The following is a 25,846-nucleotide window of genomic DNA, read 5'->3' on the forward strand; positions in this document are numbered from 1 at the left end:
TGCTATATTTTCCCCCATTGCTTTTATATACCTTCACTTGTTTTTTGCAACACTTATGTACCCTAAAGTTTTTAAATTTTGCACTTTTATACCCTCAGTTACACAAAAATGAGAACCCCTGTTCTATGCGACGATAACATGTTAATTTTAGATAACTCTTAATACTTGTTAAATTTATTGTTAGACCTATCAAAATCTTATTTTAAAGTAGAATTAGGGTAAGTTTAAAATAGAACTACATAGTTTTAACAAGAAATTTAACAAAAATTATGGGTTAATATTTTCTAAAATCAACATCTAAGTGTTGCATGAGGATTTTCAAGGGGAAAGCCTTGTTTTTACATGACTGAGGATATTTAAGTGCAAATTTTAAAAGGAAAAAATGTATATAAGTTGACAGCCCATTGCAAAATGGGTTGCCAGCTCAATGTCATGTGAGCCCCCTTGCTAGGCACATCAGGACGCTCACATGGCTAGTCACATCAGGATGCTCACATGGCAGTGAGCTGGCAACTCATACCTAGTATCCTCATTTTAAAAACTTTAGGGTATATAAATGCTGTGGAAAAACAAATGAGAGTATATGAGTGCAAAGTAGGGGAAACTATAGGGTATCTAAGTGCAATTTAGCAACAAAATTATGGGGAACCCCATTTTTACACTATTTAGCCTTTCTCTGAACCAACTTAGTGAAATTGTGTGGAAAGCTTAACGAGAGCGATCAAATCTCCATGCAACCCAATCTAAACAATAACAAAACCACCCTTCTCTCTCCCCCATTTATCAATCTCCCTAAAAAATACAAAAAAGGAAAAAAATGAAAAACCACATGATGGCCTTACATGAATATATTACATATGAAACCCTGATCCAAAGAACAATGCACTGAACAAAAACCTACCCGATGTAGTTCAACTACAATCAACCCATAACAATCACTAATTGCATAAATTCTATGAAAATGAATCCAAATGTTTTTCCCATTATCTGTCTTCTCAATTCGAATGTGGGAGAGCTCAACACAAACGACCAAATCTCCATACAATTCCTCCATCTGAACAGTACGGGGGAATAAACCTAGCCAATGTAGCACTGCTACTACTATCTAGAAATAACGATAATGATCTGAAACTATTTGCAAAAAAAAAGAATTAAAATTAGGGAACTAGGGTTTTGAGATGGGGGAAATTTTTTTTTACCTGAAAAAGGAGTAGCTGCAGCGCTTTAGGGAATTATTATAGCAATCGAGACTGGGGCGCTTTCGTTTCTGCTGCTTTAATACTGTTGCATGCTGTATATAGAAGTATTTGTTTCGTGCACCCGCTTTCCGGAGAACTCGGAAAATCGCCAAGGCGAGAAAAATGGGACCGCTCGCTGGGTTGGTGTGTTTTGATTTCGTGGGGCCCACTGAGCACCTGACGGTGAGAACAGAAAGTCTACGGAATTCGACCACGTGGCGGTTTAATATCCGTCGGTTTACTCTATCGAACGGCGGAGGAGAAGGGATGCAAATAATTGAAATTTTTTGCTTGAGAATTCTCTTTTAAAACTTTTTTAGTATTACTTATTTGTTATGAAATAACGTGGATGTCCATTTAGTTTCCCAAGAAATTGATATTCCCCTAGTACATTAATCTTATTTCTAGAACAACACAATGCATGTTCTTGAAAGACTAAGTTCATGAATGAGTAATTAATATGATTTATGTATCCTAGAACAACACAATGCATGTTCTTGAAAGACTAAGTTCATGAATGAGTAATTAATATGATTTATGTATCATCATCTTAGTTTGTATATAAATAAGAAAGACTAAGTTCATGAATGAGTAATTAATATGATTTATGTATCATCATCTTAGTTTGTATATAAATAAATGTATTCCTACCTCACTTTGTAATAGCAATCAAGAATGAATGAGATAAAATTTCCCTCTACTTCTCATCTACCTTTTCTTCTCTACTTCATTAGTTTTACAACACGTTATCAGCATGAGACTCTACCATTGAAACAATCTTCTTCAAGTCCATTAGATTCATCGTTGGACACGTGTTGATATTTTGGATATACTTTCGAGGTATAATTTCTCTTTCCAATTCAATTCATTTTTCACTATGACTAACTTTACAAAACAAGAATTTACGCCACTTGATATTTCTGGAAGGAACTACTTATCTCGGATATTAGATGTTGAAATATATCTTGCTGCAAAAGGTCTTGAAAATACTATTGTGGAAGAAAATGAGACATCAAAACAAGACTGTGCCAAAGCTATGATTTTCCTTCGCCATCATTTGGATGAAGGATTAAAAACTGAATATCTAACTGTGAAAGGTCCACTTACTATGTGAAATAATTTGAAGGGGAGATTTGACCACCTGAAGTTGGTCGTGCTCCCAAAAGCCCGGTATGACTGGCTTCACTTAAGGCTACAATGAAGTTGGTCGTGCTCCCAAAAGCCCGGTATGACTGGCTTCACTTAAGGCTACAAGATTTTAAATCAATCAGTGAGTATCCAAAAGCCCGGTATGACTGGCTTCACTTAAGGCTACAAGATTTTAAATCAATCAGTGAGTATAATTCTACAATGTATAAAATTACCTCTCAATTGCAATTGTGTGGAGAAAATATCACTGATGACGATATGTTAGAAAAAACATTATCCACCTTTCATGCCTCGAATATGCTCCTGCGACAGCAATATCGAGAGAGAGGATTTAAGAAATACTTTGAATTGATTTCATGACTCCTTTTGGATGAACAAAATAATGAATTATTATTGAAAAAATCATGAATCCCGACCTACTAGTTCTAGCACATTCCCTGAAGCGAATGCAACTAAATCTCAAAATCATGGTCGTGGAGGAGGCCAAGGATATGGCCGTTATCGTGGACGAGATCGTGGCAGATATGTGCCTTACAATCACATTGATCATAGACGTGATAGAAGACAAAACAACTCCCAGAAATGGGACAATAATGATAAGAAAAGTGAAGAAAAGAAACATTATGAGGAAATATGCTACCGGTGTGAAATAGAAGGTCATTGGTCCCGTACCTGTCGTACGGCAAAACATCTTGTTGACCTCTATCAGGCATCATTAAAAGAGAAAGGCAAAAATACCGAGACAAATTTTATTGATCAAAACAATGTTTATGATGATCTTGATGATATCACACACCTCGATATAGTTGATTTCCTTGAGCAACCTGAAGTTACGAAATGATCCCATGATAAATACCCGACATTTTGAATTTTGTTATTTTCACATCTTTTATGTAATTTTCTTTATGAATTTTGTAATTTATGGACTTTATTAATATTTACTTTTGTTTGAAATTTTCTTTGTTGTTTCTTTCTGAAGAAAAAATGGATGTCAAATATTTGGGATCAAACAATGGTGATGATAATACTTGTCTCATTGATAATGCTACTACACACACTATACTTAAAAACATGAAGTATTTTTTTATTTGAAAATGAAAGAAATAAATGTTAACACAATAAATGGTAGTGCTAAATTGATTGATGGCTCCGGAAGAGCCACTGTATTTCTCCCCGAAGGAACTAAAATTGTCATAGATAATGCACTACTCTCGATAAAGTCTCGAAGAAATTTGCTAAGTTTTAAAGATATCTGTCGAAATGGATATCATATCGAGACAATGAATGAGACAAATGGTGAATACTTAATGATTACAAATACCATTTCTGAGAAGAAATGCGTATTAGAAAAATTTGTCTTCTCCATCTTTTAGTTTATATTATACAAAAATAAGTGCAGTTGAAATTTATCACCTTATAGACCAGAAGTCTACTAATCCCAATGATTTGGCATGATCGCCTTGGACATCCTGGTTCTATAATGATGAGGAGAATAATTGCAAATTCACATGGACATTCATTGAAAAATCAAAAAAATACTAAATTCTAATGAATTCTCATGTGTTGCTTGCTCCCAATGGAAGTTAATTGTTAGACCATCACCAACGAAAGTGGGAATTGAATCCCCTGCATTTCTAGAACGAATTCATGGTGATATATATGGGCCTGTAGATCCACCATGTGGACCATTTAGATATTTTATGGTACTAATTGATGCATCAACAAGATGGTCACATGTAAGTTTGTTATCTAGTCGCAACCTAGCGTTTGCGAGATTGCTTGCTCAGATAATTAAATTGCGAGCACAATTTCTTGATTATCCCATTAAGAACATTCGTCTAGATATTGCTGGTGAATATTCATCACATGCCTTTGATGATTATGATTATCCCATTAAGAACATTCGTCTAGATATTGCTGGTGAATATTCATCACATGCCTTTGATGATTATTGCATGGCTATTGGGATAAGTGTTGAACATCTTGTAGCTCATGTGCATACACAAAATGGTCTAGCCGAATCATTTATTAAATGACTTCAATTAATTGCAAGATCATTGTTAATGAGGTCTAAACTTTCTTTATCTGCTTGGGGACATACTATATTACATGCAGCAACACTTGTGAGAATTAGGCCGACAAGTTATCATATTTATTCTCCCTAACAAGTAGTTCTTGGTCACGAGCCTAATATTTCAGAGCTATATCATTCAAAGAGATACTCAAGACATAGATGAGTTCAAGGCAAAATGAAACAAAGAAGAAGATATACTTTATTGTCAAAATATAATTTTATATTTTCTTTGCTTAGAAATTTGTACAAGCCTTGGTCACTCACACACATGCACACACATAGTGTTAGAACACACTAACACATGCTTAGTATGTTGGTTAACAATAGAAATCCCTTATGCTAGTCATTAGAGTTTATAGATATTGAGTGAGTCTTAAAACATTTTATTTCTACCCCTTAGCAATTAAAATCTGGAAAAACTCAAAAGATCAAAGTTGTAGATCTCTTCAAGAGCTTTCCAACAAATCTTAAATCACCTCATTCTGATATCGGATGAGAAAGTTACAGTCAAAATACTAAAAAAAATTCCAGAATCTGAGTTTACAGTGTAGTCGACTACTATGTCTTGTAGTCGACTACTAAGCAATTTTCTGACTTCACAGAGTCTGTTTAGACTCAGTGTAGTCGACTACTATAACTTGTAGTTGACTACAGATGTAGTTTTTCATATTTTAGGTTTTGAATAAGTGACTGTTTATAGCCGTTTTGTGTACGTTTTTAGGGGTTGAAAACTTATCTTTTCAAGTGCTATAAATAGGTTATAAGTTCAGAAATTTGCACAACTAACTCATACACATAAAATCAAACATTTGTGCATATTCACTCTCTAGTTTTCCAGATTTTCATGCTAAGTGTTTAGAAAAAGAGAGTTTCAGATATTGCCTTGGTTTCAATCATTCTTAGAGATTGTATATGCAATATTCAGAGAGTTAAAAGAATCCTAAGCCACTGCAGCACTTCACTACACATTCAAGGCTTATAGGATCAATTGTGTTCTTGCTTCAAAAAGGATTTCTCTCGGGTTTGAGAGGGTTGATCTCTTGGTTTAGAGATTGGGTGGCAATTGGCATGGTCTTGTCAATTGGTGTTGCAATTTGCATGGTCTCTCAAGCGGAATTTGCTTCGGGACTGGATGTACACCAGGGAGGTGGAACCAGTATACATGCTTGTGTTTGTGATGTTTATTTTCTGAGATTGTCATTCTTTCTTTGTAATTTATAATCTACTTTGCAAACTCACCCCCTAGTGTTTAAGTATAAAGCTTCCGCAGATTTTTATAAGAGCGCACTCTATTCTTAAGGGTCACGATCCTACACTTGGTATACATAAGCAAAAACATGACCTTACATTTGGTATCAGAGCGAGGTGAAAGATGACATCAACAAATACATCACAATTCAAAGAAGGTCATTCTACAAATCGTCCACCAATGTTCGATGGATTGAACTACAACTATTGGAAGTGTCGAATGAAGATTTACCTCCAATCAATTGGCTACGAACTTTGGAGCATTGTGAAAACAAAATGTGAGAAGCCAACCACTCCTTTCATGGAATGGACTACATCTCAAAGGAACAATGCAAACTTGGATTCTAAAGCAATGAATGTCTTATTTTGTGCTCTTGACAAGAATGAGTTCAATAGGGTGTCAACGGCCACATCCGCATATGATATTTGGCACACACTCGAGGTAACTTATGAACGTACAAGTAATGTTAAAGATACTAATAATAATTTCATTTGTTATGGTTGCAATAAGCCAGGACATATGAAGAATGATTGTCACCTTCTAAAATCAATGTCAAAGTCTACAAAATATCAACAAGAAAAGGAAGGCTTTGGCGGCTACATGGGATGATAGTGATGATTCCTCTTCGGATGAAGAAATCGAAGAAAAGGAAAGCGCTCATATGTGTTTTATGGCACAAGATGAAGTAAGTGACAATAAAGAGCTTTTAGATGCTTTCAATGAATTATATGAAACATTTTTGAGATTAAAGGCTTCACATAATTTTCTTAAAGGTGAAAATAAAAGATTACTTGAAGAAATTTCTAATTTAAATTCTTTTACTATTTCTTATTCCCAAGTAATTGAATTGAAAGAGGAAAATAAATCCTTGCTTAAAGAAAATCATATTTTGACTAATGAGAATGTTTATATAAAATCAGAATGCAATGATTTAAAAATCCGCATTAATGTTTTAGGTAAAGATATTTCTTCTATTAAATTAAAATATGATGATATATGTTTGAATGTTAGTAAATTCAATAAAAGTAAATAGAATTTGAATAATTTGCTCTCATTTCAAAAATCTTCAAACTATCATTTTGGCATTGGATTTGTTCCTAAGTATTTTACAAAGAATGATTATGTTTTGAAGAATAATTTCATGCTAAACAAGATAAGTATATATGGATTCCTAAGAATTTGAATATTCATGATAGGAATGATTATATTTCATCTTATATGTATGAAGTTTACAATTCAAAGAATTACACTTATGTTAATAAATGAAAACCAAATTCCAAGTGGATTTAGATTCCTAAGGGTTAATCCTAATGATATAATATAAAAGGGTACCAAAGTGTTTAATATTTTTATTAAGGTACCCGGGAAAAGAAAAATTTAACTAGAATTATGTTTATTTCTTTTTGTTAATGACAAAGGGGGAGTTATATAGAAAATTTTAAATTTTTTTACTAATGCTTTGATGTGATGCAGGGGGAGTAAAAGATTTTATTTAATGATTTTATGCAGGGGGTTAAAATTTTTATATCTTCATAACATATATTTGTCATCATCAAAAAGGGGGAGAATGTTAGGAATCTTGACCCCAAGATTAGTTTATTTTGATAATAACAAATATTATATGTTGTGTGTATTATGTGCTAACATTTTTTTGCAGTATCAGAGCTATATCATTCAAAGAGATACTCAAGACATAGATGAGTTCAAGGCAAAATGAAGCAAAGAAGAAGATATACTTTATTGTCAAAATATAATTTTATATTTTCTTTGCTTAAAAATTTATACAAGCCTTGATCACTCACACACATGCACACACATAGTGTTAGAACACACTAACACATGCTTAGTATGTTGATTAACAATAGAAATCTCCTATGCTAGCCATTAGAGTTTATAGATATTGAGTGAATCTTAAAACATTTCATTTATACCCCTTAGCAATTAAAATCTGAAAAAAACTCAAAAGATCAAAGTTGTAGGTCTCTTCAAGAGCTTTCCAACAAATCTTAAATCATCTCATTCTGATATCGGATGAGAAAATTAATTACAGTCAAAATACTAAAAAGAAAATTCCAGACTCTGAGTTTACAGTATAGTCGACTACTATGCCTTGTAGTCGACTATTAAGCAATTTTCTGACTTCACAAAGTCTGTTTAGACTTAGTGTAGTCGACTACTATGACTTGTAGTTGACTACAGATGCAGTTTTTCCATATTTTAGGTTTTGAATAAGTGACTGTTTATAGCCGTTTTGTGTACGTTTTTAGGGGTTAAAAACTTGTCTTTTCAAGGGCTATAAATAGGTTATAAGTTCAAAAATTTACACAACTAACTCATACACATAAAATTAAACATTTGTGCATATTCACTCTCTAGTTTTCCAGATTTTCATGCTAAGTGTTTAGAAAAAGAGAGTTTAACATTTGTGCATATTCACTCTCTAGTTTTCCAGATTTTCATGCTAAGTGTTTAGAAAAAGAGAGTTTCAGATATTGCCTTGGTTTCAATCATTCTTAGAGATTGTATATGCAATATTCAGAGAGTTAAAAGAATCCTAAGCCACTGTTGCACCTCACTACACATTCAAGGCTTATAGGATCAATTGTGTTCTTACTTCAAAAAGGATTTCTCTGGGGTTTGAGAGGGTTGATCTCTTGGTTTAGAGATTGGGTGGCAATTGGCATGATCTTGTCAATTGGGTTTGTAATTTGCATGGTCTTGCAAATTGGTCAGGTTTGCTTTTGATTTTGTAAGGTTTTAAAATCATAGTGGAAACTCTCAAGCGGAATTTGCTTCGGGACTGGATGTACACCAGGGAGGTGGAACCTGTATACATGCTTGTGTTTATGATGTTCATTTTCTGAGATTGTCATTCTTTCTTTATAATTTATAATCTACTTTGTAAACTCACCCTCTAGTGTTTAAGTATAAAGCTTTCGCAGATTTTTATAAGAGCGCACTCTATTCTTAAGGGTCACGATCCTACACTTGGTATACATAAGCAAAAACAGGACCCTACACCTATTACACCACCTCAACGTACTAAAATGGGCCATCAAAGAAGATTGGGGATATATGTCGGGTATGAATCACCTTCTATAATTAAATATGATGAACCATTAATAGGTGATTTATTTACTGCAATATTTGCAGATTGTCATTTTGATGAATCGTATTTCCCGACATTAGGGGGAGTTAAAGATCAACCGAAAAAGGAAATTACTTAAAAAATATCATTAGACTTTCTTGATCCTCGTACAAAAAAATGTGAACTGGAAGTTCAAAGGATTGTACATTTATAGAAAATTACAAACCAATTACCGGATGCTTTTAGTGATTCTAGAAGAATTACTAAATCGCATATTCCAGCAGAATATGCTCCGATTAAAATTGATATCCCAAAAGGACAAATTAAAAATGCTAATGAATCTAAAGCACGCCTGAAGTGTGGTAGACCTTTGGTTCCAAAGATAAGAATCCTCGAAAGAAAAGAGGATCAAATGATCAAAATATTGCTAATGACAAAATTCAACCTCCTGAAGAGGTTGCTCCTGAAGAGCCAACTCCTGAAGAAAATGAAACTTCAATAAATTTTGTTATTACGGGAAAGAGTTGGAACCGAAGAGAAGTAATTGTCGATAATGCATTTGCATATAATGTAGCACTTGGTATTATGAAAGAAGACGAGGATCATGAACCAGATCGGTTGATGAATATCGGCAAAGTAATGATTGGTCAAAATAGAAAGATGTGATCCAATCTGAATTAGATTCACTAGCTAAACGAAAAGTTTTTGGATTTGTAGTCCAAACACCTGAAGGTGTAAAGTCAGTAGGATATAAATGGTTATTTGTGAGGAAAAGAAATGAGAAAAATGAAATTGTGAGATATAAAGCAAGACTTGTAGCCTAAGAATTTTTACAAAGACCGGGATTTGATTATGATGAGACATATTCTCCAGTAATGGATGGAATTATATTTAGATATCTTGTGAGTTTAGCAATATATGATAAACTTGATATGTGTCTGATGGACGTAGTCATTGCTTATTTATATGGAACATTAGATAATGATATCTATATGAAAATCTCTGAAGGATTTAGCATGTCTGAAGCATGTAAATCAAATCCTAGAGAAATGTACTCTATTAAGTTGCAAAGATCTTTGTATGGACTCAAGCAACCTGGACGAATGTGGTATAACCGTCTTAGTGAATGTTTAATCAAAGAAGGTTATACAAATGACCCTATATGTCCACGTGTTTTCATAAAGAGGAATGGGTCAAATTTTATGATCATTCCTGTATATGTTGATGATCTTAATCTGATTAGAACTCCTAAAGAGCGCCAAAAGGCGATTGAATATTTGAATAAAGAATTTGAGATCAAAGATTTTGGTAAAACTAAATTTTACCTTGGTTTACAATTGAGCATTTAGAAAATGGGATTTTTGTTCACCAAACTACTTATACCCAGAAGGTATTAAAACAGTTCTACATGGATAAAGCACATCCATTAAGTACCCCAATGGTTGTCAGGTCACTTGATCCTGCTAATGATCCTTTTAGACCAAAAGAAGAAGAAGAAGAGATTTTTGGTCCTGTATTCAGTGCAATAGGTGCACTAATGTATCTTGCTAATTGTATAAGACCAGATATGTCATTTTCTGTGAATTTATTAGCAAGATTTAGTTCATCTCCTACAAAACGACATTGGAACGATATAAAGCATATTTTTCACTATCTCCAAGGAACAATTGATCTTGGCTTATTTTATTCTTATAACTCTCAACCTGAATTATTTGGATATGCTGATGCTGACTATTTATCTGACCCGCATAAAGCAAGGTCTCAAACTGGTTATTTATTTACATGTGGTGACACCGTTATTTCATGGCGATCTACGAAACAATCAATTGCTGCCACTTCTTCGAATCATGCTGAAACAATTGCAAATCATGAGGCCAGTCGAGAATGTATTTGGCTAAGATTAATGATCCACTATATCCAGAAGAATAGAGGATTGTCTCCTGAAAATAAAAATCCTTCGACTATTTTGTTTGAAGACAATGCAGCTTGTATAGCTCAATTAAAAGGAGGATATATTAAAGGAGATAGAACGAAACATATTTCACCAAAAATCTTCTTTACACATGATTTGCAAAAGAATGGTGAAATCGTTGTGCAACAAATTCGATCGAGTGATAATCTGGTAGATTTATTCACCAAGGCATTACCGACTGTAACTTTTAAAAAATTGGTAAAAAAATATTAGAATGTGTCGGTTGAAAGATCTCAAATGATATTTGAATCAGGGGGAGAAACTAATACACAAGAATAGTGTACTCTTTTTCCTTCACTAGAATTTTTTTCCCATTGAGTTTGTTCCTAGTAAGGTTTTAACGAGGCATATTCTTTGTGTAATGTTGGACATCCAAGGGGGAGTGTTATAAAATAATGTGGATGTCCGTTTAGTTTCCCAAGAAGTTGATATTCCCCTAGTACATTAATCTTCTTTCTAGAACAACACAATGCATGTTCTTGAAAGACTAAGTTCATGGATGAGTAATTAATATGATTCATGTATCATCATCTTAGTTTGTATATAAATAGAGGTATTCCTACATCACTTTGTAATAGCAATGAAGAACAAATGAAATAAAATTTCTCTCTACTTCTCATCTACCTTTTCTTCTCTACTTCATTAGTTTTACAACATTATTATTATTTAAGGTGTCATTTTGGCGAGGGGTTAAGAGAGAAGTGCTAATGAGAACTTAATAAAAATGCAATTATGAAAAATTTAAAGGGTATATATCTAACTAACCCAAATTAAAATTAATTTTTTGGCACAAAGTTTGGTAAAGTAGATTATGAAGACTCAAGAATCTCTCTCTCTCTCTCTCTCTCTCTATATATATATTATATATATATATATATATATATATATATATATACACACATACATACATACATACATACATGTGTATACGTACATATGCATACAGACATGCACACACACACACACGTATTGAGGAACTGAGTATGAGCTAAAAGCCCATTTTTGCAAAATGGAATGCCAATCCAGCACCATGTGATCCCCACATGGATGAAACTAGCAAGGGGCTTACATGACATAAACTTGTTAGTATTTTGCAAAATGAGTTGTCAGCTCATAATATATTTCTCTATATTTATAAAATTTACTAAGACCTGGCTCTAGACTAAGTTATTCTCTTATCAATAGATCTCCACTACGATTTTCTTCGCGCTAAATATGATGCAACTTAACCTCCAACCCATGATGTATCAGCGTTTAATGTCATTTAAGAGGCCTCCATCAAGAGAAGACTCTATCATCTTCTCTTACACTACCTTAATAACAACTATCAAATCATATTCCACATCTAGTATTCAACACCCTATACGAGTTTTGTAGAAAGTTTTCCAAAATGTGTGCTAAGTTTCAAACCACATATATATTATAGTATATATTTTTATAACAAAAATACATTGTAGCCATGTGATTAAAATTTTTTTTGAATAAATTATAGGTAGAAACTTGGATGTGGATTCAGAATAGGGTTCAGGTTGGGGTCATGATTTAAGCAAATCGGGCTGAGATACTATGATAATGCAATTTGTGCTTGTAGATGCACTTAGCTTTAGGTTGACTGTTTCATGAATTTGTTATTTTACAGTCCCTAATATTCAAGATGTTATTTATAGTTGGTTGTAAATTGTAATTGTTTGTTGAATTGTTTCTAAAAGTTTTTGTGTGTGTGCGCGTGTTAGGGAGAGCATTTAGTGAGGGATGGATATGGACAAAATGCTTGTTCTTTTGAAATTACCAAATTGCCCCAAAGAAACCAAGACTTTCCTCAAAAAATAAACTATGGTTGGAGGAAATTTTCCCCATTCCTTCACTTTTAGCTATCCTCATTTTTATCTCTATAAAGTAGTATGGATAAGATTGTCTTGGCCGCATGAACCAGCAAGGAATATGATAAGAATTTCAAGCATCGTGAATGAATGCTGGAATAAATTTTTTACTTCAGGCAGCATATTAGAGCAGATTCCTCAATTTGTCAAATCCTTGTAGTATCCAAAGCTTTCTCATCTTGTGCATATAGTGTTATGGTGATCATTACATTCAAATATAAATATAACATTTAAATATTGTTGATATTAGCTTGAATTTGGCCAAATATTCGGGGCCCATTTTGTTTTGAAAGGGAGAACACAAAATTTGACTTCGGGGGTCAATAATGAGGAAATCTTATATTCATTAAATGATGAGATTTTCTCTTTGGCAGAAGCAACAATCGCTTCAAACGGAGAGTCGTTTTCAACAATTGCGGCTGATTTGAGCCGAAGAAAATGATAGAGGGAGGTCGTTGTCCAGAGGTCGCCCTCACTTCTCTTCTCCTGCGGGATTCTCACAATCTCTCACTCTCTCTTAAAAAAAACTCTTAGTGTGTGTTTACAACTAGAGACAGAGAGCTACACAAAAGGGAGTTCTCTCAAATTTTGTATGTGCGTTGTATTGAGACATTGAATATAGTGAAGCTCCTCTCTTGTCGTGGACGTAGATCAATTTGATCGAACCACATAAATTCTTATGTGCTTGTGTTTCTTGTTATTTTCTGTTAGGAGTTTTTATTTTGATATTCTTGATCAAATCGCTATGGAATTATCTCAACAAACTGGTATCAGAGCTTCTCGGTTCTAGGACAGTTTTTAATCCTCCATAATGGCTTCTGTGAAGTTCTCGGTGTCGATCTTTGATAGCCAGAACAATTTCGGCCTATGGAGGATAAAGATGAAGGCTTTGTTGCGACGTGAAGGCACAGTTAAAGCTATCGATGGAAAATACCCAGAAGATATGACTAGTGTTGAGATCGAAGAGATGAACGAAAAGGCTCACATCGCCTTGCAATTGTCACTATCAGACAATGTGCTTGCCGATGAGAAAACGACAGCGGGGTTATGGTCAAAACTCGAAAGTCTCTACTTAAAGAAATCTCTTACTATGAGATTATACCTAAAGTAGCGGCTATACACATTGAAGATGAAAGAAAGGTACACCCATTCAGGAACACCTTGATGAATTTAATAAAATTGTCATGGATATGAAAAACTTGGATCTAAAGCTTGATGATGAAGACCAAGCTCTCATTGTGTTGTGTTCCTTGCCTGACTCTTATGAAAACTTTGTCAACTCCATGTTGTATGGAAGAGAATCCATAAGTCATGAGGATGTGAAGGCCTCTTTGAATTCTGCTAAGTTAAGAACAAAGTTGAATGTGAGAGGTACCGATAGGCAGGCTGATGGTCTGCTAGCCAGAGGTAGAACGAAGATCAGAGAGGGTGATAAAGGGCAATCCAGAAATCATTCAAAATCCAGGTCAGCCCAAAACAAGAAACATATAGAGTGTTTCTATTGTCACAAGAAAGGACATTACAGATCAGAATGCTATGCTCAAAAGAAGAAAGACAACCAACGTGGTGAAACCTCAGATTCAGCTAATACAAAAAAGACTGATACTGTCGTTGTTGCTGAGACGATTCTTACAGTTTGTCCCTTGGATGGCTGTTCCGATAGAGAATGGATATTGGATACGGGTGCGTCTTATCATATGTGTCCAAATAAAGATTGGTTCACTACTTACAGATCTATAAGTGCTGGATTAGTTTTGATGGGCAACAATGCAGTTTGAAAGACAGTTAGCATTGGTACAGTTCGTATCCGGTGTCACGATGGGATAGTGAGAACTTTATTAGATGTGAGACACATCCCGGACTTAAAGAAAAATCTAATTTCTTTGAGTTTTTTGGATTCTATTGGGTGTTCTTACACTGGTGGAGGTGGAGCTCTTAGAGTTACTAAGGGTTCATTGGTTGTGATGAAATGTAATAAGGTAAACCGTCTTTATGTTCTCCAAGACAGTATGGTGACAGGATCTGCAGGTGTGCCCTCTGATGCTGATAGGGACGCTACTCAGTTGTGGCACATGCGCTTAGGCCACATGAGTAAGAAGGGGATGACTATTTTGAGTAACGTGGTTTACTCTGTGGTGACCATACATCATCACTAGATTTCTGTGAGCATTGTGTGTTTGGGAAGCAAACTCGGGTCAGCTTCTCGACTGCCTCGCATACGACGAAGGGCATTCTTGACTACATCCATTCAGATTTGTGGGGACCTGCTCAGGTTACATCCAAAGGTGGTGCTCTCTATTTTCTGACATTTATTGATGATTTTTCAGGAAAGTTTGGGTTTACTTTCTCAGGCGCAAAAGCGAGGTGTTCGAAACTTTCAAGAAGTGTAAAGTACTTGTTAAAAATCAAACTGAAAAGCAAGATTAAACGTCTCCGAACAGATAATGGCCTAGAGTTTTACAGCGGTGAGTTCAATCAGTTCTGCTCAAATTTTAGGATCGTACGACATCACACGGTCAGGCACACTCCTCAGCAAAACGGGGTGGCAGAACGCATGAATAGAACGTTGACAGAAAGAGCTAGGTGTATGCTCTCAAATTCTAGGTTGGATAAAGACTTCTGGGCTGAAGCTGTTAACACAACTTATTACTTGATGAACTGGTCTCCTTCTACCATTATTGAACATAAGACTCCAAATGAGGTATGGTCAGGTAAACCAAATAACTATTCAAATTTAAAGGTATTTGGATGTCCCGCTTACTATCACGTTAGAGAGGGTAAGCTTGAGCCTAGAGCTAAGAAATGTATATTTATTGGTTATGCTGATGACGTTAAAGGCTATCGTTTGTGGAGTCTTGAACCTGATTCTCCTAAATTCATTATTAGTAGAGATGTTACTTTTAATAAAAGATATATGTTTGATCATGGGAAGGTTTCTGTTGAGTCTACAGAAAATATAGAGAAGATCATGGATAAGGTGGAGCTTCAGGTTGAGCTCGAGGAAGAGACTTCTCAAAAGTCATCTATAAAAATTGCTCCTACAGTTGTAGAAGAGCAACATGATTCAGGCTCAGATGATGATGATGCTGAGACTGAAGAACCTTATTCTATAGCCACTGGCAGAGAGAGGAGACAGATCAGACCTCCTCAAAGTTTGCACATGCTGAATTAGTGGCGTATGCTCTCACGACAGTTGAAGAGATGTGTATTCAAGAGCCATTAAACTTTACTGAAGCTATCTCATGAGGAGAATCCGGACGTTGGGTCACGGCTATGTCAGAAGAACTCGAGTCACATTACAAGAATCAGACTTGGGATTTGGTGTAATTATCTATGGGAAAAAAGGCAATTGGATGCAAGTGGATTTTCAAGAAGAAAGAAGGGATCCCAGGGGTTGAAGATGCTAGATTCAAAGCACGGTTGGTAGCTAAGGGTTATAGACAAAAGTAGTGAATTAACTATGATGAAGTGTTTTCTCCGGTTGTGAAGCATACCACCATACGTGTATTGTTTGCCATGGTTGCTCTATTTGATCTGGAGCTTGAACAGCTTGATGTGAAGACTGTATTTTTGTATGGCGAACTTAAGGAGACTATCTACATGTCTCAGCTAGAAGGATACTTCGTAGAAGGTAAAGAGATCAAGTTTGCAAATTGAAAAAATCTTTGTATGGCCTAAAGCAATCTCCCAGCTAGTGGTACAAGAGGTTTGATAATTTTATGCTTAGTCATGGGTACTCAAGAAGTACTTATGATAGTTGTGTGTACTACATACATCTAGGAGATGATTCTTTTATTTATCTTCTATTATATGTCGATGACATGCTTATTGCTGCTAAGAACATATCGCAGATTCTTATTTTGAAGAAACAACTCAGTGATGAGTTTGAGATGAAAGATCTTGGTGCAGCAAAGAATATATTAGGTATGAAGATCAGGAGGGACAGGAAAGCTGGAACATTATATCTCTCACAGAAGAGTTATATTAAAAAGGTGCTTGAACGCTTTTGGATGAAGAGGGTCAAACCCGTTACGACTCATTTGGCTCCTCACTTTAGACTCTCGGCTTCAGATTCACCTACAAGTGAGAATAAGAAGAAGGAGATGTCCCGAGTTCCATACTCTAATGCAGTGGGTAGCATTATGTATGTTATGATTTGCAGTCGTCCAGACATTATCCAGGTAGTCAGTGTAGTGAGCAGATACATAGCTCAACTAGGGAAGGCACACTGGAAGCAGTGAAGTGGATCCTTCGATATCTCAGGGGTACCTCAGATTTGGGTTTAGTTTTTGATAGCAGTACTTTGGGAACCTCAGTTGTAGGTTTTGTGGATTCTGACTATGCAAGTGATCTCGATAAAAGGAGATCTTTGACTAGTTATCTTTTTACTCTTTCTGGCTCAGCTATTAGTTAGAGATCGACTCTAGAGTCGACGGTTGCTTTGTCTACTACAGAGGCAGAATACATGGCAACAGCAGAAGCGGTAAAAGAGGCCATTTGGTTGAGAAATCTCATAAAGGAACTTGGACTTCAGCGGGAGGCTAGTTCAGTTGTATTTTGCGACAATCAGAGCGCAATACATCTAAGCAAAAACTCAGCACATCATGAGAGGACAAAGCATATTGATGTTAGATATCATTTCATTCGTGAGGCAACTGCTGAAAGAAATATCACGATGAAGAAGATTGGTATTGCAGACAACCCAGCTAGCACGTTGACCAAACCGATCCCGGCCTTCAAGTTCAAGCACTGCTTGGATTTGGGAAGCATTCACAACTGTTAGATGGCCCCGTGTTGGGGCATTGTGTGCAAGAGGGGTCGAGGTTCACTGGTTCTATTATGAAGTGAACTCTCACGTAAGCTTAGAAATGTGTTCATGATGAATATTCAACTTCTTGATGTTTGAAAATTCAATCAAAGGTGGAGATTGTTGATATTGGCTTGAATTTGGCCAAATGGCTAGAGCCCATTTTGTTTTGAAAGGGAGAACACAAAATTTGACTTCGGAGGGTCAATAATGAGGAAATCTTATATTCACTAAATGATGAGATTTTCTCTTTGGCAGAAGCAACAATCGCTTTCAAGCGGAGAGTCGTTTTCAACAATTGCGGCTGATTTGAGCCGAAGAAAATGATAGAGGGAGGTCGTTGTCAAAAGGTCACCCTCACTTCTCTTCTCCTGCGAGATTCTCGCAATCTCTCACTCTCTCTTAAAAAAAACTCTCAGTGTGTGTTTACAACTAGAGACAGAGAGCTACACAAAAGGGAGTTCTCTCAAATTTTGTATGTGCGTTGTATTGAGACATTGAATATAGTGAAACTCCTCTCTTGCCGTGGACGTAGATCAATTTGATCGAACCAGGTAAATTCTTGTGTGATTGTGTTTCTTGTTATTTTCTGTTTGGAGTTTTCGTTTTGATATTCTTGATCAAACCGCTACGGAATTATCTCAACAAATATTAACTTGCACATACCTCTTCTATTTTATTTTCTGCTTCCATTGGCTCAAAGTCGAGCTGCACCTGAATCCTTTCAGCTTCTACCTTTTGGTGCTCAAGTTCTTTTCTCAGAGATTCTAATTCCAACTTTAACTTTTCCTTCTGAAGAGAATAGTGATGTACAATGGACTGCATCTTTCTCATTTCTGAAAAAGAGAGAATATAATACAGTATGACTATTACATTTATGATTTGTCATTCATAGTATGACTATTACATTTATGATTTGTCATTTTACGGATAAAAAGGCACTTCATAACTGAACGACATTCAAGCCAACATTTGCAGCTGATCCAAGAAAATGGCATTAGATTGAACATTCAGCACATAGTTATGCCTAATCGTCAAGTAAAATTGGTAGCTCCTTTTAACAGTTTATAGAAATAAATGGAGAATTCAATATCAGGATATAAAAAGGATAGCAATATATATCTGCAGGCGTGTGCTATCTTAAGATGTAGATTAAAATCCTATTATGCAACAACTTGATCAATCATCCTTTGGCAGGTCGACCCTACATGCAGTACTGTCAGTTTTGCTAAAATATATGGTTCTGCGGCTAAGAAAACAGACCGAAGGTTTTTGTTTACTCTTATGTGCTTAAGAAAACTATTTAAGAGCCTATATATGGGCTTTGGTGTGATTTAACAATTGAAACTTTAGTTGTGATTTGTTTATCAATTATTATACAGTGTGGATATACGTATATATAATAAAGACTACTACTATATTGTTTACGTTGAAAATTCCTGTAAACTAACTTAATCTTCCACAAATATGCAGGTCAATCATTGGGATGGATTCTTTTAATAAACAATATCAGAAGTACAAAATACAAACCAAGTGCTGTAAATTTGAATATATGGCAGATGTTAAATTTGTCATATGTTGACCTCAAATTAGCAAACCATATTAAGCTGATATAATTCAACTATGTAGTGAACATTAAGCTATGTGGCAAACATGCACACCAGATAAGACATTAGAAAGTAGGAAAAAGTCAAAGAGAAATTTCAAATGGCGAATTGCACCAGGAAATCAGTTAGAATAGAATTTGTAGATGGAAAAATGAATGCAGATTCAAATCTATTCAAGATAATAGTTCTGCTCCAACGAAGAAATTTTGTGGGAATTTATCTTTTGACAACACCATTTCCAGTACTACTTCAGCCAAATAAAAATTCTGAATAAAGCTTCGATAACATTTATTTTAGTTGGTGCAAATGGTGGACAGAAAAATAAAACACTAAGTAAGGAAATAATTCAAATGAAACACTAAGGAAAAATAACATTCACTTCCAGTACTTGGACAATAGTAAGGAAATAATTCAAATGAAACACTAAGAAAATAATTGTTTGTTTCAGCAGAATAATTCAAATGAAACACTAAGAACGTAATTGATTGCTTCAGCTGACAAATATGAACTATTCAGCCATAAAAGCAAACATTGCACTGAAGTTTCTATATGATATTGAAATTTCAGCTGTAACAATTTGACATATAAATTTCTGTTACTAGTTCCTACCTATTAAATGCATATACTCTATGTAGGCATGACTTGGCTTACAGTACATAGCCATTTTAAATAAAATATTTCAATCTTTGGATTATCTTATAGGTCATATGTAATCAAAATTTTCGAAAATGACCCTTGTGAGTTCTCCTAGTTGCACATGGGTTACTTCTCAGTTAGATGAGATGAAAATATGTGCATCAAAAAGGTAGCATTAGCTAGCTGCTTGGCCAATTTACCTCCACCTTGTTAGCTTAGAGCGCACCGAACTACGACGGTGATGAAAAGCTTCAGATGACAAGTTATGAACCATGATAGTTGATAGTGAAATGAATACCTTGAATATCATAATAAATGAACTTTTTGGCCATCATATCTAAGGAAAATGCAAGAACATGTGGTCTTATGCTTTTGCAGAGTTGTAATTTAATAGAAAAGCAAAATCTATTGTTCATGAAGAATGAAAAAGTATCAATAGTAGAAGAATAACCTTCAACATATGCTCCTTGCAGCTTACCTTTTTCTTCCATTGCCTGTGCATGAGCGGAGTTAACCCCATTATACTTATGCTTAAGTTCTATGAGTTGTTTATTCTTCACATCAACTTCATGGACTAGCCTCAGAACAAGTTTGTTCAGTTTGCATATTTCTTCACCAGCCATGAAACAACCTGTGTTCACAGGTAAAGTTACTGGGAACACTGCAAACAATTTGAAGAAATAGGTTCAGGTAGCTTCAAATAGGTATAATACTTCTTAAAAACAGAATTTGCATAACTCATAAACCAGCAAATCATCAAAGAGCAAAACCAGAATTGAAATTAGTTCACTCCAATGTATCAGAAATATTAAAAGATAAGTTGAACTGCATTATATATTGTCTATTTATATCATTATATGTCAGGATAAGGGTTAAATATATGTGTCATCAGCAAGTGTTACATTCTTCTTCATCCCCACCACCACGCGCACACGCAAATCATCCACTTGCATGGACACACGTACATGCACAGGCACAGGCAAAGATATATCTCAATAAAATACAAGTACCTACAGATAGGGAACAGTAAGTTGAATACAAGGAGATGGGTGAAAAGAGAGACAGAAGATCAGATTTATATGTCCTGTTTCCAGACTCAACCAAAGATATACCCCACTAGAACCCCAAAGTATGTATTGGCAACCATTTTGGAGCCCTCCAAACACCTGTTTCTCAACATAAACCATTTGACTTTAAGATTCTGGTACATTAGACTACACACAAAGTAAATCTTTTTTTTTTGGGGTGGGTGGGGGGGGGGGGGGGTAATTTCGCAAGCCTTTGCCCATTTTCAGGATAAGTACCCTTAACTTTAACAATATCACAAAAACCGCATAAGTTGGCCAATCAGATAACACCCCTAAACTTAAAAATCACAAAACCTCCCTTTAACACAGCTAGATTTGATTGTGCATGTAAAAATAATGTGCGTGAAAATGATCAAACTGCTCCTGATAAAAATAGCACTTTCATGCCCTTTTAAATCATTATAAGGTAATTCACATAAAAACGCTTCAGTTAGAGTTAGGGATTAGATTAATTTAATTAAATTTAATACTTATAGTGTTAATTTCAAAAAAAACATTTAGTCTTTTCACTACTTCAATAACACTTCAGTTTTTTTTGGTGTGGTGGTGGGGTGTGTGTGTGTGGGGGGTGGGGGGGGGGCTGAAACACGCCAACTCTAGGGATTTTAACTCATTTTGAAAGTTTAGGGGGGTTATCTCAAAATAGGTCAAACTTAAAGGGCGTTCAGTGACACTTCTAAAGTTAAAGCTAAGGGGGTTATCTCAAATCCAAACCTACTGGGGGTTTTGTAAAATTTATACTTCTTTTTTTAATTTCAAGACCTCAATCAACGTTGAAAAAAGGGAAAGTATGAAGGGAAACTTTATATCATAAATGTTAGATCTTTCTTTTTTCCCCCTTCAGAACAAACATACATTATCAATAATAATGTTAATAACTATGAATGTGATGCGAAATATCAAAATACACCAAATAAAGAGCAAGAATTCGTGAGATCGCACCTTTTTTTTAATATTTGTGTATTTTTCTTTATTTGGATCTAAGCTTAGAGGGGGGAAATATAAATATGAGAGAGAGGAAAGGGAGGAGAAAAGTGGAGGATTGTCCTCAGTAAGAACCCTAAAACTTGACACGATCTCTCAAAAATTAGACAAACCCTAGAAATATCTGAGCTGATAATGAGAGAAAAAGGATAAATGTGTGAAAACGGCGAAGGAATTGAGAAAAACGTGAAGAATAAGCAAAACAGACTCCACCACACCCTGGTGTGGTGTCTGTTATGGGTATGGCAGAATCTGCCCTGTCTGCCATGGGTGTGGTGTCTGCCACACCCAGATGTGGCAGAATCTGCCCTGTTTGTCATGGGTGTGGTGTGTGCCACACCAGGGTGTGGCAAACTCGTTTTTAGAATCCTAATCTATTTGTGATTGGGTTTTGTTATAAATAGAACCACGTTTTTTAGGGTTTCTTAAGGAGAGAATTAGCATTGTTTTGAGCACTTTGAGAGTGTTAAAGTAAGAGAGAGAGAATCTTGGGTAAATTTCCCTTAAGTTGAATATTAAGTGTGCACATATATTTATACAAGTAGAGGAGTGTGAGGTTTGTTCTCCCAAGCAATGTGGGACTAAAACCCATTACAATACACTATTATCAACAGCCCCCTTCAAACTCATATTGGATCAAACAAAGTGAGTTTGCGTACAAGAAACTGGAACCGATGAACAGGTAAGGCCTTTGTGAAGAAATCTACAAGCTCGTCAGCGGATGAAACATGAGGAAGTAGAATTGTCTTGTCCTTGATAACTTGGTGACGGACAAAATGAGCGTCGATCTCAATATGTTTGGTCCTTTCATGAAATACTGGATTATTAGCAATCTGGATGGCACTCTTATTATCACAGTAAAGAGGAGTAGGAGTCGTAACAGAAATGCCGAAATCACTGAGAAGTCGACGAAGATGAATAATCTCTTTAGTTGTTGTGGACATTGCACGATACTCTGCCTCAGTACTGGAAAGAGCAATAACATCTTGTTTCTTACTTCGCCAGGAAATAAGGGAATCACCAAAAAATATTCAATAACCTGTGGTAGACTTTCTGGTAGTTGGATCACCAGCCCAATCAACATCAGAATATGCACAAAGCTCTAATTTAGATGTAGCAGGAAACAAAAGAGAGCGAGTGCTAGTACCTCGGAGGTACCGAAGAATCCGTAATAAGACAGCATAGTGTACAGAACATGGGGCACTAACAAATTGACTGACAATACCAACAGCATGAGAGATATCTGGTCGAGAGATGCACAAATAGACCAACTAGCCAACAAGATGTCGATATCGGGTAGGATCGGATAGAGGCTCGCCATCAGTAGAGCAAAGTTTGACATTCTGCTAGAGTGGAGTATCGACAGTTGCATTGTCAGTTAGCTCAGCTTGATTTAGAATATCTGAGAGATACTTCTGTTGAGACAGTAATACACCCCGTGGGTCTTGAGAAATTTCTAGACCAAGAAAATACCGAAGAGATCTAAGATTCTTCATGTGGAACTGTTGTTGCAACTGAGATTTTGCGTATTGTATACCTGCCATATCATCACCTGTAATGATCATATCATCTACATAGATAAGTAATAAAACTCTGTCACGCGATGTAGTACGAACAAACAGAGAAACATCTTGATGACTTTCTATAAAGCCCGCTTTGAGCACGACATCGCGAAAATACTCAAACCAAGCGCGGGGTGCCTACTTGAGACCATAAACAGCACGGCGAAGGAGACATACATGTCCCGGAGGAATATTTGATCCTGGAGGCGGTTGCATATATACGGTCTCTGATAAAGAGCCATGAAGAAAAGCATTTTTAACATCCGTCTGGTATAAGGGCCAACGATGAGCAGCAGCGACCGCAAGGAGAGTACGAACAGTGGGCATCTGAGCAACAGGAGTAAAGGTCTCCTCATAATCAATACCTTGTTGCTGAGTAAAACCTCGAGCCACTAAACGAGCTTTTCGACGTTCAATGGTGTCATCATGACGAAACTTGACCTTATAAACCCATTTACTGCCAACAAGAGAGATCCCAGGAGGACAGGGAACAACATTGACCTTATAAACCCATTTACTGCCAACAAGAGAGATCCCAGGAGGACAGGGAACAACATCCCAGGTATAAGTTTGTTGAAGGGCTTGAAATTCCTCAGCCATAGCCTGTCACCACTCTGGAATTTGAACTGCCTCTTGGAAGGACTTTGGCTCAACAATAGTATGAATGGCAGCAAGAAAGTTATGAAAGATAGGTGAATAAGAAGTAACAGAAGCATACCGAGCAGGCATGACATGTGGGCGTTTGCCTCGACGAAGAGCAAGAGGAACCTCAGGCGGGGGAGATGCTGGCGTAGGTGCGTGGAGATCAATAGTATTTTCTGGAGTGAGAGTTGTGTCCATGAGATATGAATTAGATGGTGTAAGAGAAGACTCGGGTGAGAAAGAGTCAACAGAAGGAGAGGGAGAGATGTCAGGGAAATCTCGAAAGGAAAATTAAGGTGAAAAAGTGGGTGATGCAGTTGATGGGGAAGCATGATCAGTAGAGTGGAGGAAATTAAAGTCATCAGAAGAAGAATAATATGGAGAATCCTCTTCGAACTGAGCATGATGAGATATATGAACTCGACGAGTTGCAGAATTATAACAACGATAACCTCGATGTTCTGAACTAATTCCTAAATAAACACAAGAAACAGCTCTGGGAGACAATTTATCACGTTCGTGAGATGGCAGAAAAACAAAACATCGACAACCAAAAACGCGAACTAGATCATAACGAGGAGGATGAGTATAAACAAGACTATATGGAGTAGCACCGGAAAGAGAGCTAGATGGAGTGATATTAATGGCATGAGTCGCGGTGAGAATAGCCTCAGCCCAGAAACGACAAGGAACAGAGTAAGAAATGAGCATTGATCGAGCAGTATCGAGGATATAACGATGTTTGCGTTCAGCAATACCATTTTGCTCATGAGTGTAGGGACATGACTGTTAAAAGATAGTCCCATGAGAGGACATGATAGAGCGCATGGTAGAGGATAGGTACTCTTTGACACAATCAGAACGAAAAACTTTAATACGAGATTGTCATTGAGTGAAAATCATAGCAGTGAAGGCTTGATAAGCAGTAAGTACGTTAGAGCTATTCTTAAGTAGGTAAACTCATGTAAAACGAGAGAAATCGTCGATAAAGCTAACATAATATAAGTAACCAGATGAAAAAGGCAAAGGAGCTGGCCCCTAAATATCAGAATGTACTAAATCAAATAAGAAAGTGGATACGGATGTACTCATTTTAAATGGTAAAACAGTGAATTTAGCCAATTTGCAACCAGTACATGACTCAATACTAGAACTAGATGATACAGGACCAAGTACTCTAGACTGAATAAGACTCTCCAGCCTTTTATTAGACACATGACCAAGTCGTTTATGCCATAAATTGGCAAGAAGCGAGGTAGAGGGTTTTGACGAACGAAGAGAAGCAATAAGAGAACGTGGACATATGTCGAGATTGGCTCGCTTCCCTCTGCTCGCGGTGTTGGCAACAAGAGAACATGGCCCGAGCAGAGGGAAGCGAGCCAATCTCGACAGTGAGACCAGAGCCAACACCGCGAGTGAGATAATCCATGACACGAAATTTCTGCAATTAACACTCTGAACTCTCCTTGACATAGAGAGCACGAGCAGTCTGAAGATCGACATCACCACTGCCAGAGGCAATAGTACTGGATGAAGCAACAGTGCTGATGGATGGTGGAACTGGTCCAGTACTAGTGAGATGATCAAGCAAACCAGCGCCACGCAAGGTATTGGTGACAATGGTGGACCACCATGCCCAGTCACTTTGATCATTGAGGGGCAAAGGTGGTTTGGGAATCTTCTCTGAAGGAGCCATAACAGTAATGTTGAGATGTTAAGACGTCGAGATGCCGTTACTGACTGCGAAACGGCAATGCTGTTCGTTTGAGGCCGAGAGACGGCTTGAAACAACGATGCCGTTAATTTGAGACCAAGAGACGGTCTTGAAACGACAATACCGTTAAAATAGAACCCGAATGTTAGAATGAAA

The 25,846-nt window shown here is 36.2% G+C and overlaps 1 protein-coding gene across 3 annotated transcripts in view; it reads right to left on the bottom strand.

The window, feature by feature from the left end:
- LOC109829871 (factor of DNA methylation 1-like) overlaps positions 1 to 25,846 on the bottom strand; it is a 71,542-nt gene that overhangs the window by 39,716 nt on the left and 5,980 nt on the right. For all 3 annotated transcript variants that reach the window (XM_020396943.1, XM_020396944.1, XM_020396945.1), the window contains exons 2-5: positions 20,179 to 20,361; positions 18,124 to 18,293; positions 2,669 to 2,690; positions 2,346 to 2,430 (exon numbers count right to left, since the gene is read on the bottom strand). In XM_020396943.1, coding sequence (XP_020252532.1) covers positions 2,346 to 2,430; positions 2,669 to 2,690; positions 18,124 to 18,293; positions 20,179 to 20,323 — 422 coding nt within the window. In that variant the 5' untranslated portion in view covers positions 20,324 to 20,361. The remainder of the gene's footprint in view (positions 1 to 2,345; positions 2,431 to 2,668; positions 2,691 to 18,123; positions 18,294 to 20,178; positions 20,362 to 25,846) is intronic.

This window comes from Asparagus officinalis, chromosome 2, assembly GCF_001876935.1.
Source record: "Asparagus officinalis chromosome 2, Aspof.V1, whole genome shotgun sequence".
Lineage (NCBI taxonomy): Eukaryota > Viridiplantae > Streptophyta > Magnoliopsida > Asparagales > Asparagaceae > Asparagus > Asparagus officinalis.